Source organism: Sturnira hondurensis, unplaced genomic scaffold, assembly GCF_014824575.4.
Source record: "Sturnira hondurensis isolate 20B ecotype Veracruz unplaced genomic scaffold, ASM1482457v3 Scaffold0011378, whole genome shotgun sequence".
Lineage (NCBI taxonomy): Eukaryota > Metazoa > Chordata > Mammalia > Chiroptera > Phyllostomidae > Sturnira > Sturnira hondurensis.
Window position 1 is genome coordinate 8,551,279 of NW_028084009.1, and position 17,306 is coordinate 8,568,584.

Here is a 17,306-nt window from a genome sequence, read left to right on the forward strand (position 1 = left end):
CTGACCAGCTCCTGCCTGCAAACAGTGAAGTACACAGAAGGGCATGGACGGGAAGCGTGCTGCCGACTCAGCCCCCGGTGTCGACTGAACGGCCCGGGGAACCGGTGGAAAAGCAGGTTCTAAGCCAGCAGGCCCCAGGGGCAGGGAACGTGTGGGGGCACCGTCTTCCCGGTGGCGGCGCGGCCCCCAGACCGATGCACTTGCTGCTGACCGGGGTCCCCACTTAGAATGGCAATGTTGGAGCACAGTGACACCCCCACGCCCAGAAGAGACAGTAAAATCGAGATGGCGACTGTCCGGCTTTTCAATGATCAGAAGCCAAGGCTGTCTTCTGTCCCCGCTCCCAGTGGGGTGCCCATAGATGCGAGGCCGAGCCTTCTTTCCTCCAGGCCCAATCCCAGGGGGCGGCCTGGCTTCACTGGGCTCACCTCGTAAACAACACACGGTGAGAACACCCCGCAGGGGTTCCAGACCCCGAGCTTGGCTCCTGGGGCTTCTGCCAGAGACCTCAGTGGTGAGGCCAGCGAGCCCAGGTGGGCAGGTAGGCCGGGTAACCAAGACCCAGGTGGGCGGGTCAGAGGTGACAGAGACCCCAGTGGGCAGGTGGGGGGTGTCAGAGACCCCACCACACGGCTCCTTTGCACACATATCAGGCCCGGGCCCCAAATGTGCAAGAAAACGAGGTAAACGGCTTCCTACAGATCAAGGCCAAATGGAAGGAAGTGGCTTTCCAGGACGAAGGGCAGCACTGCCCGGTGCTCCCTGGGGGAGGACACTGGCCACCTCGAGTCATGTCGGGGCTTGGGCCAACCAGCAGACATCCATACAGGCTGTGGGCGAGCATCCAGAGGCTTCCGCCAGGCCTCCTTCACGTGTGTTGAAGAAGGTGCAAGAAACGTGCTGCGTAGGGCAGTGACGCCTCTGTCCCCTTCAAAGTGGGCACCTCGGGACCTCACGCCATTCTCCCAGCTGCTCTCCCACTATTGAAAATACTCCGCTCAGGGTCCTTTGTGGGAACCACCCTCAGACACCCTGCCGTGTTGTCCGGAATCTCATCCCACCGCCCGAATTTCTTCCCTTTCAAAGGCAATTTTATTGACTTGCTTTGAAAAATACTTTATTTGTTTGCAGAGAAAGGGGAAAGGAGGAAGAAAGAGAGGGAAGAAACACCGAAACATGAAAGAACATCAGTTGGTTCCCTCTCATGCGCCCCCAACGGGGGACCTGGCCCACAACCCAGGCAAGTGCCCTGACTGGGAATCGAACCGGCGACCTTTTGTCCTCACGCCAGTGCTCAATCCACTGGAGCCACACCAGCCAGGGCCAAAGGTGACTGTAGTTTTGAGAAAAGCCAGAAGTCACAGGGCACCAAATCTAGGCGGTAGCCTGGCTGAGGCATCTGGGTGACTGGATAATCTGCCAAAACTCTGCACGAGACGTGATGCGTGAGCAGATGCCTTGCCGTGATGAAGCGGCCAGAAGCTACCCACGCACCTGCCCGACTTCCCGGGGTGGCCTCAGACTTCCTGCCCGACAACCTGAGACCCGCACGCACGGCCATAGGGGCTTCGTCCCACTCTGCCCGGCGGCACCTCAGCAGTTCCCTGAAGCAGGTGCCTCTGGATGCCGGCTGTAAGGGGGCTCACCCCAGAACTCGCCCCTGCGCATGCCCCAAAACCTGGCCCCTGGGGTGTGGCTGAGGTGTCCCGTCCAGCCCCGACCTCCCACCAAGGAGAGGACGCGATCACACGGACAGAAAGCCTCATTGATGTTTATTCTACTTCAAGTAACAAAACCTACCAAGTTCCATGTGCTAATGGACAGTGATATAATACTTTGCCATATAAAATACAATTTACAGAAAAATCTATTGAGTCAACCTAAAGAAACACACTTGATTTTTACATTTGTGTATTTAAATTAGAAAAATCTGTTTTACGTGTAAAAAAGCCTTCACATCGCATTAGCCGCTGGGACTCGACACCGTGGTGGTTGGACACCTGCTGATCACAGTGGGGGCCCCCTCCCCGCTGGGGCCTCACCGGGCGGCCCGGCGTCTGTGAGAGGAAGGGGGGTGGGCAGCGATGTGCAATGAAGAACAGACCCCAGAGAGCAGAGGACACCTCTAATTGTACATCTGCAAGTTTATGAAAATGTAAAAAAATATCAAAGTATATTTGTAGGGCCAAATGAGTTAGCAAGGTTTTCTCGTCACGCCCCCCACAGGCCATGCAGGTGCTGAGGGCCACGCTCCCGTCCTGTCCTGTCCTCTATGGAACGCTGCTCGTTTTCAGACTCGCTCTGAGAGCTGCCCTTGGCAAGCTGGTGGCTCAGAGCCGGTGCGCTCCCCCGCCCCCCACCCGATGCAGGAGGCACCGGGCTGAAGGCAAAGTTCAAGAGTGCGTTCCTGACGGCTGCAGTCAGAGAGCACGCCCCCTTCCTTCCAAGTGCACTTCATTGGTTCACCTCCTCACTTTTGGGTAAAACTGGAAGCCTTTTCCAATCAAGTGGTATTTAAAATGCAACAATTTGTACTCAGATGTTGCTTTTAATTTTGGGGGGAAAAAGTATAAGGTGATATATAAAAACTGAGCAAAACTAAGAAACGTGTTGTTTCCTGGTTGAAATTTGTAATTCAAATTTCTTTAGGGAAAAAAAATACACTAGCAAGTGTCGCTTCCCAACATCCCAGAGCGCTGGCTGGGCCCCAGGCCGCTGGCGCGGTCCCCGCCCAGTGCCCAGCTTCCCCAAGGCGCTCTGGGGTCTGCAGAAGTTCCCTAAAACTCACCCGGTCAAGTTCCTGGAAAAGATAACGGTATAATCTGAAAAAGCAATATGCTTTTGTAGACACTTTCCCATTTCGTAATTCTCAATGGAAATGTTAAGAGTCCTTTAGTTGTTTTTTTTTAAAAAAGAGTCAGAACTGTAAAGACGGGAAATTTGTAAGAAACCATTATACACAAAATTACAGTAATTTCTGAAGTCCAGAATGTTCTATTCATCTGAGTTCATAGCGATTTCAAAACCGATTTGTCCAACACATTCTGTGAACTTGGCTTTCAAAGGGAGGAGCCCAGCGGGGACGGCCTAGGTGTGGGGGGCAGGGTCGGCCGAGCGTGGGGCAGTGGCCTCAGCCTTGGGGTCCCGAATGCTCTCCTTGCTCTTGCTGCGGTCCCTGCGGTCCCGGCCTCGCTCCCGGGCGCGGTCTCGATCTCTGCTCCGGGACCTCTCCCGGTCCCGCCTCCGGTCCCGGTCCCGGTCTCTGTTGCGGCTGCGCTCGCGGCTCCGCTCCCAGTCCCGCTCGCGGTCCCGCTCACGGCCCCGGCAGGAGTCCTTATCCCGGTGCCGGTCCCACTCGCGGCCTCGGTCCCAGTCCCGCTCTCGGCTCCAGTTGCGGCTACGCTCACGCCTGCGGTCCTCCAGGGCACGGCCCTGCCGGTTCTCAGCCCGAGTCTCAGGGTCCTCCAGCGGCTTCTCTTTGGAGCCCGCCTGGTTTCTGCACTCGGGGGCTGTGCCCTCCCGGAAACCGGGCGGGGCCCACTGCGCCTCCGTCTCCGGGCTCGGGCCGGGAGCCCCAGAGGGCAGGGCAGCTGCTGGGCCGGCCTCGCCCCAGCGGTCCTTGCGGTGCTGGGGCGGATGGCTGGGCAGCTCCAGCAGAGGCCTGGGTGCCGGCTTCACCCCCTGAGGGGCAGGGCCCTGAAAGTGGAACCGGGGAGGGGCAGGCTCAGTTTTGTCAGGAAGAGGTGCAGATCCGCGAGGGCCCCCAAACGGGAGGGGTGCCGGGGCCCTCTGGGAGGCAAACCTGGGCGGCGGGCTCACCCTCTGCTCATCGAACTGCTGAGGCTGAACCCCCCTGGGCCCTGGCAGGAAGTTTGCTGCTGGTCCTCTGGGTCCGTCAAACTGACTAGGGTGCGGCCCCCTTGGGCCCACAAAATGGCCAGGGGGGGGTCCTCTCTGACCCCCAAACTGGGAGGGAGGAGGGCCTCCCCGGGGCCCTTTAAACTGGGCCAGCAGAGGCCTCCGGGGGCCTCCAAACTGGAACGGGCCTGGGCCTCTGCTTCCCACTGGGGGGCCTTGATCCGGCCCCTCAAACGGGGCAGGAGCCCCAGCCGAGTCGCAGTAAGGAGCGTCCTGGAGCTCTCTTGTCCCCCCGTGCGGGTCCTTGCGTTCTTCGAATGGGGGCGCAGCCGCCCCTCGGGGCCCCCCTGGGTGCGAGGGGGAAGGGCCCCTGCTCTCCCCGTAGGGGGGTGGCCCACGTGGCCCTGAGAACAGGGAAGGGATGGGCCCCTTCTGGGCCCCGAATCTGGCAGGTGGAGGGCCTCTCGGACCATCGTTGTTAGAAACGACATTCTCTTCTGGAAAGGGGGGCACAGGCCCCCGTGGTCCTGGGAAGTTGGGGCCGTGAAGTCCTGACGTTCCGAAAGTGCGGGGCACGGGCTCACGCTGGCCCTGGAACTGGGGCCCCGGCGGGGGGCAGGCGGTGGCCCCCTCGCCCAGTCTGCCCGGGGGCTCTCTGTCTCCTTCTGTCTCGGTGGCTGAGCGGTCACTCTTGTCAGCAAACGGGGCGTTTCTCGGGCCCTCGTACGGGGACGAGCCAAAGGCTCTGTCCTGAGACACCATGGCAGGGCTCAGAAAGGGGTCCCTCCCCGCAGAGGAGCCGAAGCTCTGCCCCTCGCTCTGCCCCGGGAAGCCAGGTGGGAAGGTGGTGCTGGGCGGCGTGGGCAGCAGCACCTTCCGGGCGGGTCGGGCCGGACCAGGGCCGCCTGCCACTGGAGGGCCGCCGTGGGCAGGCGGCGGACCCCGGCTCTCCGAGGGCTCCCCCGTGGCGCCCTCTTGCTTGGCGGGCCGAGAGGCCTCGTCCCCTGGAGCCCAGGCCAGAGGGCTTGGCTCCTTTTCTTCCGGGGCAGGTGCCGGCCCCTGACTGACGGCGGCCTCGCTGGGCATGTCTCTGGAGGGCGGGGGGTTGGGCGCGCTGCCGGCGGGAGGCTTTGTGCCCTCGCTCTCACCGCTCTCCGCGGCCAGCCGTCGGGCCTGCCGGGGGTCTCGACTCTGTCGCGGGTCAGAGCCCGGCCCGGGCCCCTGACTGCTGGGGGGCCCCGCTGCTCTGCCGGTAGCCTGTGGCTCCTGAGGGAAGAGCTCGGCCTTGGGCAGCGCGGCCTTGGGAGGCGGCGACATCAGCGCGTCCGACACGGAGAAGTGGGCCATGGAGGCCCCGACGGCTGCCCGCTGCTGCCTGAGGGCCTCCTCCTGCTCCCGCACCTGCCGCTTCTGCTCCTCGATCTGCCGGGTCAGCTCCTCGATCATCTGCTGCTGCTCGGCCAGGGAGGGCGCAGCGGCACCGCCGCCCCGGGCGTCCGTGCACATCCTGTTGGGCAGGTCCTCCACGGTCACTTTGGCCTCTTCTAGAATCGTCTCGTCCTCGGGGTCGTAGGCCACCTCCTCCCGCTCGGTGCTCTCGGAGGCCTTCTCCGCACCCTGCCGCCTCCCGCGACCCCCGGGCTGAGTGTCCAGGGCCCGGTCGGGGCCATACTCTTCCTCGGGGTCATAGGGCCTGTCATCCTCTTCCTCCTCCAGAGCCCGCTCCCTGGACAGCTGGCCAAACTGTTGGACAATGGGGTCCAGCAGCGGCGCCGTCGGCAGCCCGCTCTCCGCCCTGGTGTCCTGGCGGGCGGCAGGCACCGGCTCCGTGGGCTCCACGGCTGCAGGGTCGAACGCCTTCTTCTTCCCAAACAGAGTCTGCAGAATGTGCTCCAGCGGTGAGGCTGTCTTGGAGGCCGAGGAGGCGGCTGCTGTGACCGCCACTGGGGCGGCCGGTGCCATGATGGTGCCGGTGGAGCCTGATTTGAAGGACGGCAGAGTCTTCGACATGGTCGAAGACGATGAGGAAGATGAGGATGAGGCTGGAGGTTCTGGCAGAGGAGGTGGCGGTGGAGGGGACCCCGGGGGGGTGCTGCTGACAGCTGTGTCCCCAGAGCCGAGCTGATACTTGGGGGGCTTCTTGTCTGGCTGCGAGGCCGGGGGCATTCTGGGGCAGCCTGCCGGGTCTGCCTCTCCTGGAGCCTGCAGCCGGGCCCGCTTCTCCTCCGTCTTGTCCAGCTCCCCAGCAGTGGAAGGGCGCTTCGTTTTCTGACAGATCACCAGCCCGAGAATGATGTTGGGACGAGGGGACTCGAGGCCTGAGAAACAACAGGTGCAGGTTTTAGAGCCTGAGCCCCACCCTCCCTGCTGGAGCCCAGCTTAGGGAGCGTGGGGACCATGGAGTCCAGCGTTTGAGGAACTCACTGCAGAAGACATTTACCCCCAGGTCCCAAACCCCAAACCAAGGGTTCACTTGCAAGTACATCCACCCCAACTGTCAGAATTCCCATTGCCATGTACCCTCACACTCAGGCAACGGGGTGGCAGAGGCAGTGGGGCGGGGGGCGCAGTGCTGACTAGCCCGGGGGCGGCGGGGGGCGGGGTGGGGTGTGAGGAGGGGCTGGGTGGCTGCTGGGCCTGCGCACCAGGAAGGCACTGCCCCCAGCCCAAGCCCAGGCCGCAGCGGTGACACGAGGCTAAACGTTCAAACACGCAGCTGTGGACTAGGGACCCGTCGCACAACCCAGATGCAATGATCAATCAAACTGCAACGATCGATCGATGCAGTGCGCCCCAGGAGGTAAGTGCCCTGGTGGCTGGTGCGGAAGTCGCAGCCAGGGGGAACAGTGCTGCCACAGATGTGAGCGGGACAAGCACCTTCCAGGCCCAGGAAGAGCCCCCACGGGCGCTCGCTGGCCGAGAGCTAACACTCAGTCTGGCAGCGCGGGGGCCGGCACCAGCACTGGCACCAGCACCGTCCCCGCCTGCTGCTCTGGCACAGCCAGCAAGGACTCAGAGGCTGTCGGCTGCGTCCCAGGCCCCTGGGGTCAAGGCCGGGGCACCGCACCTCTCCCCCCGGTGGCTCAGGCATGTCAGGGCCTCCTCAGAGCAACCTCTCTCCCCAGCAGTGGGAGGGGCCCACGCAGACCACAGCTCCCAAAGCTGGCACCGTGTCCCCGCTGAGGCAAGGGCTCTGTGCCCTCCAGAAAGCAGGGGCGGGCGGAGTGCAAGGCCTTGGGCCGGCCAGTCCCAGCTGACACTCACTGGGCTGTGACGGGCCTGAGGGTGCCCCACTAGGGCCAGTGCCTGCTGAGGGACGTGACCGTCACCCTGAGGCTGGCCTGTCCTCCACGGGAGGCTGTGCTGAGACAGGCACGAGAGGCAGGGACCACGGCAACCCTAGGGACACCCAGCCCAGCCTTCCCTCCGCAGGCTCACACATACATACAAGACCCATGACACACACGGTGAGGAACCAGGAGGCACGGACACTGCACAGGATGCTGGAGTCCCGCCGTGCGTGTGTGAGACAGGGTGGGGAGGAGACCCTGGCCGGGAGCCCAGGGGTTACTGGTGCAGAGTGTGCAAACGCACACAGGTGTGCATGCACACAGGTCAGACAGGGCCCCGGAGGAACACACTGGATCCACAGGCTTACACTCAGAAAGGAGTCCTTGCGTTAAAACAAACCCTGGGAGAGCCTGCGGGCGAGAACGTCCCGGTTCCTAAACCCTGTGACGCCGTTTTTTCTTCACTACGGATGGGAAGCTGCGGGCCCACTGGGTGTCCCCTCGGGGCACGTCCGAGTCACTGCACGTCCTGCAGTCAGCTCCTCACCCCAGGGGCAGCCCTCTCCTCTCGCCCTGTAGCTGGGAGGCAGGGTCCGAAGCAGGAGGACGCATCTCTGCTGCCCTGCGGCCCAGGGCCGGGTGGCCAACCTGCCCCCGCACACCTGAAGGTCCTGTGCTCGGAGGACTGCTGTGTCCCCACCACTAGCTCCCTGGGCCCCTAGCACCGTACTCGAGACTGACCCGAGGTGGGAATCAGCATGAACCCTTGGTTTGAGGAATCAGCGTGTCCTCACCTGCGGGGGTGCCCCCTCATCGTGTTCCAGGGAGCTGGCTGGCCGTTCTCAGAGCTGCTGGCCCAGACCACGTTCTTCCCCCGACTCGCCAGGGGCCATTCTTTGCCCCCTGGAGCAGGAGAGGGACGCCCCGACGCCCTGGGCTCCTGCGGCATGTGTGGCACTGACACAGCGCCGTGAGTAATGCCAGCAGAGGCTGACCCGGGCCCGGGGGCCCCAATGCCCCCAAGGGCCTGGTTCTGGAGTCAGCATGCTAAGCCCACCTTGTGTTTCACGTGACCCCGTCAAGGCCTGGAGGACAGAGCCCTCCACAGGGTGTGCCGGAACCGGGTGTGTCATCTTCCCGGCCCTCCACAGCCAAGGAGCCGTGTCCCGCTGAGGGCCTTCCACCAGCTTCTTTGCAGGATGCAGAGAGCTGCGCCTGCAGACCTCGTCCTCGGGACGAGTCTCAGCTGTCTTCTAAGGCTAGTTTCTAAATCACGCCTTAAAAACAGCACTTTATAAGGAAGGAGCAAACACCAGGAAAGTGTCTTGCGAATGACAGACAACGTCCTGAACTCGGGGCACATTTGCAAGTACCTACTTCTGGCAACACCTCCTCCTCACTGCTGTCTCCTGTGCCTCCCAGCAGCGCCTCTGACCTCGCAGGTGGGTGGCACCGGCCTGGGGCCTGCTAACCTCCAGCTGCGCACTGACAGGAGCCTGGCCATGGCAGGTGCCGGTGACCAGGGGCTGCGTCGCCTCTCCTCCCAGCTCATCTCCAGGCCCCGTGCAACTGAGTCGGGCGCTGACCCCAGGCCATGAGCGACTGGACGCTGTAGTCTTTCCCTTTGTATAGTTTTTCTAAAGTGACTCACGCCAAAGACCAGGGCACTCAAGTGCACCCGGGACAGCCCAGCGCCATCTCCTTGCTAACCGCTGCCCTACGCGACTGCCTGCTCCCAGACAGGGTGCGTGGCGGCGTGTCCCTGTGGCAGCACAGGGAGGCTCGGTGTTGGGGAAGGGGACACATGTGATCCAAGGGGCCCGATTCTCCCCAGGAAGCCGGAGCTCACCTGGCCCCTCAAAGGGCAAGAGCTTGGACGGCACAGGGTCCTCAGCACTCAGGGGGATCAGGTAGAGGTCTTTGATGTGCCGGCTGTTGTTGGCGACCACGCCGAAGCGGCCGCGACTGCTGAAGTAGGAGTAGAGGGAGATGTAGGCCACCTCCTCCTCTTCCGTGGCGGGATGGAAGCGGATCAGGCACAGCTCCTATGACAGAGACAGGGTGGCATGTTGGCCAGCGGTGCCGTGAAACGGCCACGGTTGGAACGAGGGTGGTGTGTGGGTCTGACCTGAACCTCCCAGCCCCGCCGTCCCGCTGTCAGGGACAGGCCGACAGGCGGAACACACATTCAACACCCAGGCTGCTGAGCTCACAGCCTCGGCCCTCTAACTGCCACCCAGCCGTGTGGCGCTTGCAGCAGAGACAGCTGCGCACAGGGGGAGCTGCAGCAGCCCCCCCACCCCCGGAACAGGCTGGCGGAGCCCCGTGAGCCTGCGGCTGCTGCAACCAGCCTCCACAACAGTGTCTGCTCAGATGCCCCACGCCTTACTTTCGGGGACAGCAGGCAACAGAGCGACCGCCTGCTCACACCAACCTGCACAGCCTGGGCTGAGTCAAGGCGGGCTTCCCACTCCACCCGGAGCCAGCTGAGAGGCCGCAGGCTGGCCTCTCCAGCAGCCAGACACCAGGATAAGGAGGGTGGGCAGAGCTCCTCCTCCTGTGGGCGACGGCTGCCTGTGCACGTACCTTAGACACGGAGGACTTGAGCTTGCCGACATAGTCCCACACGGTCCTCGGCGCGATCCGCCCACCGATGTGGATCGTGTCAGGCAGGTCCTAAAGGAGACCCAGTGCCGAGTGACTTGCTGAGTGATGGGCGAGCGTGGCCGTCAGAGACCAACGCAGGTATGTAGGGGCCCCGGGCCAGCGCGTCGAGAAAGCCACAATGGTGGCAAAGAGTGTGACACTTGTTGTCCCAGACACTTCTTGGTTCTCTGACATAGGGACCCACACTCCCTAGCCCACGGGGTGAGGACAGCCTCGTGACACACTGCACGCTGGGGCGGACACTGCCGGCACCCTCGTGACAGGGCCACGCATATCCCAGCAGTGCTGGCTGCTGCCTGCCCAGGGCACAGTGCTCCTGCTCCCCACGGTGGGGGAGGCCGTGCCTGACAGCAGGCCAGGTGCTCGGGCCAGCGCCCGACTGTGGCACGGGAGCGGGGATGGACCCTGGCCACTCACGAGAAGCTGGGAGGCCCAACGTCTCACTGGAATTCCTGCCCAAACTGCCTGCCCAGTGGGCTCACCCCGCACGCCCACCAGTCCCTGTGGCACCTCAGAGTTGCTCGCGCACCCGGAAGCCGGGCCCACCCCCCGGGCAGGCCCACTCCCTCACCTCACTGAGATAGTCGAAGCACCCCGAGACAGGGTAAGCCTTCGTGACAAACTTGGCCACGCTCTGCATGTTGATGAAACCTTTCCAGATGGTGCTGAGTCGAGACAGGAAGAGCGGCGCATCCCCCTCTGGAGGGGACCGAGACTCCGCGGTGCTGCAAGACACAACCAGAGGACAGGAGTGACGCGAGCTCTGGCCAGACGTGCCCAACGCGCGAAGGCGCTACAGAAGTGAGTTGGAGCCCGGCCGGAAGCTCTCTTTTTCACGTTAGCCACTCTGAGCACTGGGTTGTAAACGGACGTTCTGATGACAAGAAAAGGCAGCGGAACAGGCGGCGGAACCGGGGGCCGTGAACTGGAGCCTCTGCCTTCCAGATCCCTGTTTCTGAGGGGCGGGAGGCACGCCGGGGCTGCGGGGTGTGGACTCCCCCCCCGCCCCGCCTGCTCACCGACAGGGAATGGACACATGGGTAGAGGTCGTACCTGATGCTTGGGGACGGAGGGACGGACAGCAGGTATCTGGGCTCAGGGGAGGGGGACGGCTTGGCAAGGATGGACTTGGGCATCAGCACGGGGGGCTTCAGGACGTCCTGCGGGGGCTCGGCCAGCTGGGCGCCGTCAGGGGTCGGGGCTGTGCTCGCCGCACTCTGTGCAGTCCTGGGGTCGCGGCCGGACACGGTGACGGTTGTGACCATGGCGACCCCACTGGGGGCTGGGCCAGAGGGCCCTTCTGGGGCAGAGGGCTCAGGGTGGCCATCTCCTAGAGCCCCGGGGAGGCCCCTCTCCAAGGGGGCTGGGGCCGCGCCCTCAGGCTCCACTGTGGACTCATCCTTGGGCAGTGTGTCCGGCACCCCTCCGTTCCCTGAGCTGAGAGCTGGCTCGGAGGGGGCGCCGTCGTACTTGGACTTGGGCTCTTCTTTCTTCGCAGGCGCCGACGGCCTTGGCCTCTTCGGGGCCGGCTCCCCTTCTGATGAAACCTGACCTGGAGCGTGTGAGGATGGGTTAGTGAGGGCCTGACATCGTTCCGGGCGCAGCCTGCCCACGCGCAGACGGCCACTCCTGCAGAGGCAGGGGCTGACCTCGCCGACTCCTGGAGGCCGCCCCAGCCTTGCCAGTTTTTACACTCGGGCCACACACCAGTGGCATGGCAGGAAGGGCCCTCGACCTTGGACACAGCCCCGGCCCTGCTCACCTGTGCAAACCCTGCAGTTCAGGTCGAAGAGGTGGGCACGGTGCTGGCCCGTCGTGTCCTTCAACATGCTGCTGACGGCGTCCAGCGGGGGTGCGGTGCTCTTCTCGGGCACAGTGCGCACCGACTCCTGCTCCTGCGGGAGAGAAGGGGCGGGGGTCACCGCTGCCCTGCCTGCTGGGGGCGGGGCCCCGAGGACGAGCCCCGAGGACGAGCAGCGAGACTGCGTGACCCGGGCGGGCGCTCACGTCCGAGTCCGACACGGGCGGCGAGTCCTCCATGTCAGGGACAGCCTCCTGCCTGGCGGCCGCCTTCCTGCCTTCCTGCTGCAACTTCCCTCTGGGCTCCGTCACCTGAGAGGGGAGACACAGCCTCGCTCCTTTTCCGGGGCTCCCCCACTCCCTCCTCCCGCCTGGCAGCCGCCTTGCCGGGGCCGTCAGCCCAGCACTCACGGGTTTCGTCGGCCTCCCCTTCCACACGGAGAGCTCTTTGGACACAAGTTCTTCTGGCTTCATCCTCACAAGTTTGGCCAAAGGGATCTCTTCACGCAGAACACGGTGGAAGAGGCCCTGCAAACAAGCGTCTCGTTTGCCGGGTCCAGACAGTGGACAGACTGTCTCTGAGATGAGGGGGACGGCGCGGAGGGGACGGTAGGAGGCCCAGTGACAGACGGGCATAGTCCAGAGCAGCAGGGACCTGGTGGTGTGTGGCCCCTCCAGAGCCCACGGGGGCAGACATGCCCAGGAAGCACTGGCCCTGGGGCAGCTCTGCCCATCTCAGGCCCACGCCGCACCAGCTGCTAGAGACCCCAGCCAGACCAAGGCCCGCTCCAGAGGCCACGTGAGGAGCGAGGGAAAGGAGACACCTCTTCTGCCTGACCCTCCCAGGCAGGCAGAAGGCCAGAGCTCCCATCTAAACCTGCTCCTGGGCCCAGGTGAGTTCGAGGGGCCGAGGAGACATGATGGCCAAGAGGAGTGAGGCCCAGGGGTCAGAGGGGCTCCACCTGTGGGGACGGCAGCACCCACCCGCAGCCGCTGCGAGAGCTGAGTGCCCCTCCCCTTGCCACGCCCACAGCGCTGGCCCCACAGGAGCCCCGCAGAGGGCAGCTGAGGAAACCCAGGCAGACAGGCTTGCTCAGCTGGTGCTGGGCCACGCAAGGCAGAGGTGGTGCTGAGGCTGCCCAGATGTGGGGCGCCCGCGCCGTCCCACCAAGGATGAGAACTCCGCTCTGGGGCCACTCAGGTGCAGCAGCTTCCCTGCCAGGTGTGTGGGGACAAGCATCACCTGGAGCCAAGTGTGGCGACGGACAGACAGTCCTCGGGGCTGCAGGGCAGAGTGAAAATGCCCGCTGGGTTCCACGCCGCCCAGCCCCATGCACCCTGGCCTGGGCCTCGGCACCCACCTGGTTCTTGGGGTCCTTGAGGTTGAACATGATGCTGCGGTACTTGCTCTTGTAGCGGCTGTCGGTGACGCGGAACAGGCTGAACAGCTCCTTCTCAATGTGGAGGGCAACCTTGCCGACCTCGCTCTCCGTCATCGTCAGGTCGTCGCTGTCACTGGCTCTGCAGGGACAGCGGAGCGGGGTGAGCGCCTGTGTGCGTGCCTCGTGCCTCGACAGCAGCTGGGCACCAAGTGGGGGCTCACCTCCTCCACAAGATCTCCTTCAGGGAGCGCCTTATATTTTGCCGGATCTGTGAATTCGGCTGTGACGGGGAGGCACTTGAGGTCCCCAGGCGCCCTGGAGCTGGGGAGGCCAGGGGGACAGAGGCCACCATGGGCTTTCTGGTGGCGCCCGCCAGGGCAGTGGAGCCTGGAGGCTTTCTGGAAGCAGCCGTGGCAGCGCTGGGCCCCGGCCCTGCCTGCTTGATGGAGGGGGCACTGCCCGAGGGGGTGGCCGAGGGCCACGGCCGCTTGGGGATGGTGCCTGTGAAGCCCGAGGGCAGCTTCCTGATGGCTGGCTGGACTGCGTTGGAGAAAGGAGGCGACTTCTTTGGAAGAGACCTCCGGGGTGAAGACCGCCTGCTGCCCCCGGCGGGGCTGGGGGCGGTCACTTTCCTCGGCCCCGCAGCCCCTGCGCTCTCCTCCACTGGGCGGTCCTCCTTCCCAGCTGCAAAGGACAAGAACATGCAAAGTGAGCGAGGCCAGGGTGCACAAACGGGTGCAGCTGAGAGCTGGCAAACCTGCCAGGTCCTGGGAGGACTGAGGGGGGCACCATGCAAAGGCACGGCGTCTGACGGCTAGCGGCACGCCCGAGCCCCGTGCGGAGCACCCCTGCCTGCGCGTCGTGCCACGCCCACCACTGCAGCGGCCAGCGAGCCCGGGCGAGAGCTGTGCTGCACCAGCAGCCAAGCTCGGAGAGAGGCGGACGGCACATCGAACACAGGCGGGTTTAGAGAGCACTCCTTCCGAGAGCTCAAGTGCACTTTCTTTACAGACATGACTTTGAGAAACACCTTTCCAGGAAGGGTCAGCCAGACCCCTCCCCTGCCCCTCTGGAAAGACTAGTAAGAGTCCCTGGGGGTGGGGGGTTCCCCCACTGGTGCTCATCGTTCTTTTGGACAAAAGTCAGCATGGTGCCATTAACAAGACACAGGGAAGTTGGCAGCAATCTGCCACACGGGGGGCACTGGTCACTGTCACCCTGAGAAAAGGACTGACCCTGCTGCCACGCACACAAACCCCCGTGGTAACCGCGGCACATGCCGTGCACGCGAGGACTGCAGCCGGGCCCGGAGCACCGCCAGGACCCTCCGACCTCCCGTCGCAGGGAAACGAAGGAGCCCATTCGGCCACAGGCCTGGCCAGGCCCTGGTGCAGACAGAAGGCCACTGCTCACGGCAGGAGCAGGTGGGCCCGGGGAGCTAGCCAGGACAGGAACGGCCCCAAAGGAGCCGACAGAGAAGGCACCGAGCCAGGTGCAGGCTTTTCTCAAACTGCCTGGGCAGCAGTAGCCTCTGAAGCTCCCGGGCCCCCAAGTGGGGGCTTCAGTAGATGCCCTGGCGACCTGGCGATTTCACCCGGAGACGGAAAACCACTCAACCACCAGTCATCAGGGCCACCTTTGACCCCCTGCGAACGGGGACATCTGAAACCTGCCTACAGACTGGACTCCTCGGGAGCACTCCCAGCCCCGCCCCAGCAGCCACCACCGCCAGCTGTGCCCACCTTGGCAGAGGGCCAGGCCGCCACTGGGAGGACCCTCCGCCTCCAGCATGGGCTCTGCTAACAGCACACAGGGGCCTCATGTTTCTGCTCCGCAGGAGGGACGAGACCACCCCACTCTACAGAGTTCGTGGCAGCACTACCCAGCCCCAAACACCGCGAGAGCGTTACAAGCCCTTGGTCTCCAGCTCTAGTTCTGACTTTAAAGCCACGTCCTCCTCCCAAAGCGCCCACAGCCCCTGGCGCCCCACCCACCCTGCTCTCGTCCTCACCCACACTGGCACGTCGCACCTCTAAAGGCTTCACTCTCGTGCTACTGGATCTCTCGGTAAAACCCAATAGAGTCGGACGCAGAAACAGGGTGGCCAGAGTGAGACAAAAGCACACTTTCTACGTGAGTTGCTTCGCCAGACCCAGTCCACATACAGGGGTCACCGCAGGTCAGCGCCTGGGAGCCCACCTCCACCATCTGGGATGTGGGGTGGGGCTGCAGCACCTTCCCTGCAGGGCCCCGGGCTCAGGTTCAGCGAGAGGGCGAAGGCTGGGCTGGGTAGGAGCACAGCAAGGGGCCAGGCGCCTGAGCACCCAAGGCACCAACTGGTGAAGGGAGTCAGCGGGACACCGGCCAGAGGTGGGCTACCGAAGACACCGGGGGCGGGGGGGGGGGTCTGAAAGCAGCTCAGCACTGCCCCTCACGGGCACCACCCTGCGGGGCGTCAGACCACCTCTGGAACGCCGGCCCCAGTGCCTCTGAGCACTCTAACACCCAGGGCACCTGTGTGGTGGTGGGGCCTGCACAGGCCTCGTGGCTTGACGTTCTAGTCATTTGGGGTGGCAGACGGTGCCAACCACAGTGATGTCTGCTCTGCGCCTATCTCCAGGTCAGAAGCCAAGGCCCATAGTTCTGGGTGGCTTGGTGCTCCCTCCCTCGTCCAGGGAAAACCCACCGTTGTTCCCTTTCAGGACATTCCTGGCACACTATGGAAATGGCTGTCACCCAGGAGCAGCAGCAGTGAACACATGTGACCTATTTAGAGTGCAGGGGACAGCTTTCCTGAACTGCCAGGGCATTTCATAAAACTCTTGCCTTGTCAGAGTCAGTCTCCACTGACCCTACCTGCCCCCAGAGGTAGCGACAGACATCGCTAAAGGAATCGTGGGTAAAACATCTGAGGCGGTGGGCTCCAAGTTGGCCATGCCCCTCTTCTGTGTCGAAGAGGCACTCAGACCATGTGAACACCTCCACTCTACAACTGCCCCCCCCCCCATGGCTAACGTGGCCCCACTGAAAGCTGCACTTGGCACATGTGCGCATGACAGGGACCCTGGCCCAGCACTGGGAGGTCCTGACAGCAAGACACACGGCTGTTTCTGAGTGGATGACAATCAAGTTCGCAAACCCTCGCCCAGATCCGTCTATCTGTCCTGGTTCGTGCAGCTTTTCAGAAGGGCAGGGAGCACCTTGGCAACTATGGAAAAGGAACCCATTCTGGAGCAGCAGCAGCACATCCCATGCTGGGGTGACCTCAGGGGCAGTCAGTGGCCACCCCATGAGCGGCTGGAGTCCCCGCTGGCCTAGTGACACAGCTGGCGGCATCAGCAGTGGGGGTAGAGGCCGCCCTGGATTCACCTGATTGGGCTCCCCTGGCAGCCAAGGGGCTTCAGCTTCCTCACCTGGGCCTGCCTGCTGCCAGCTCCCGGCCCTGGCTGACTTGGGGAGCCAGGTGGTACCTTAGCAGCTGTGGGAGGTGAGGCCGCCTGTGGGCCACGCCCCGTCTGTGGTGAGACCGGAAGGCTGGGGTGAGACCAAGCAGAGCTGGGCAGGCTGGTGCCCCAGGAACCAGACCTCAGCGACTCTAACTGGCTCATTTCCCAGTGGGCATGAAGCGGGGGGGCCCTTGTCACACCGCGAGGCGGGCTGTGGCACTGCATGGCCACTGGGTGGCACCGGCGGACCTCCATGGAGCCTCGAGGCCACAGGTTTCCACCGGCAGTGCTGCCCTGTCCCCCGTGTGGAGGCTGTGCAGGTGGCCAGGTGGAGTCGTGGCAGGACTGGGGGCAAAAGTGGAGGCACACCCGACCAGCACAGCCCGCGCCCACACCCAGGGGCGGGCAGTGCGGGGTGGCGCGGCAGAGGCCCGGCACCCGCACCCGGAGGGCAGCCCCTCCATCAGACTACGTTCGAGTTCGTCCCACCCAAATGAGGCCTTTTCCCCTGAAACCCCCAGCCACAGGCAGTCATGCCGACGCCTGTAGCGGCCGCTGCTGACGGTCGATTGGTTGCAACCGCCAGAGATCAAGTGTGTGGGGCGACAGGAGGCCCAGACACTGCAGGTGCGGAAGTGACTGGAGGCCCCGCAGGGGCGCCCCTCCCCGGAGACCCCAGACCCGGGACTCGGCCCGCAGCCCCACACCCGCGCGCCCCTTCGCCGACCAAGGAAGCTGCCCTGCAGGGACTGGCTGCAACCCAGACGCACTCGTGGCCACCGTGGGGGCCACGGTGGGGATGGGAGGGCAGGAACCCTGTCCGCTGCGCCGTCCTGCCGCCTGCAGTGGGAAGCTCCTGGTGC

The 17,306-nt window shown here is 64.0% G+C and overlaps 1 protein-coding gene across 2 annotated transcripts in view; it reads right to left on the reverse strand.

Moving 5' to 3' along the window:
- Positions 1 to 1,755: 1,755 nt before the first annotated feature.
- DIDO1 (death inducer-obliterator 1) overlaps positions 1,756 to 17,306 on the reverse strand; it is a 44,082-nt gene continuing 28,531 nt past the window's right edge. For both annotated transcript variants that reach the window (XM_037060042.1, XM_037060041.1), the window contains exons 7-16: positions 13,219 to 13,681; positions 12,977 to 13,136; positions 12,027 to 12,143; positions 11,823 to 11,927; positions 11,578 to 11,710; positions 10,869 to 11,367; positions 10,387 to 10,540; positions 9,735 to 9,824; positions 8,998 to 9,193; positions 1,756 to 6,176 (exon numbers count right to left, since the gene is read on the reverse strand). In XM_037060042.1, the coding sequence (XP_036915937.1) occupies positions 3,088 to 6,176; positions 8,998 to 9,193; positions 9,735 to 9,824; positions 10,387 to 10,540; positions 10,869 to 11,367; positions 11,578 to 11,710; positions 11,823 to 11,927; positions 12,027 to 12,143; positions 12,977 to 13,136; positions 13,219 to 13,681 (5,006 nt within the window). In that variant the 3' untranslated portion in view covers positions 1,756 to 3,087. The remainder of the gene's footprint in view (positions 6,177 to 8,997; positions 9,194 to 9,734; positions 9,825 to 10,386; positions 10,541 to 10,868; positions 11,368 to 11,577; positions 11,711 to 11,822; positions 11,928 to 12,026; positions 12,144 to 12,976; positions 13,137 to 13,218; positions 13,682 to 17,306) is intronic.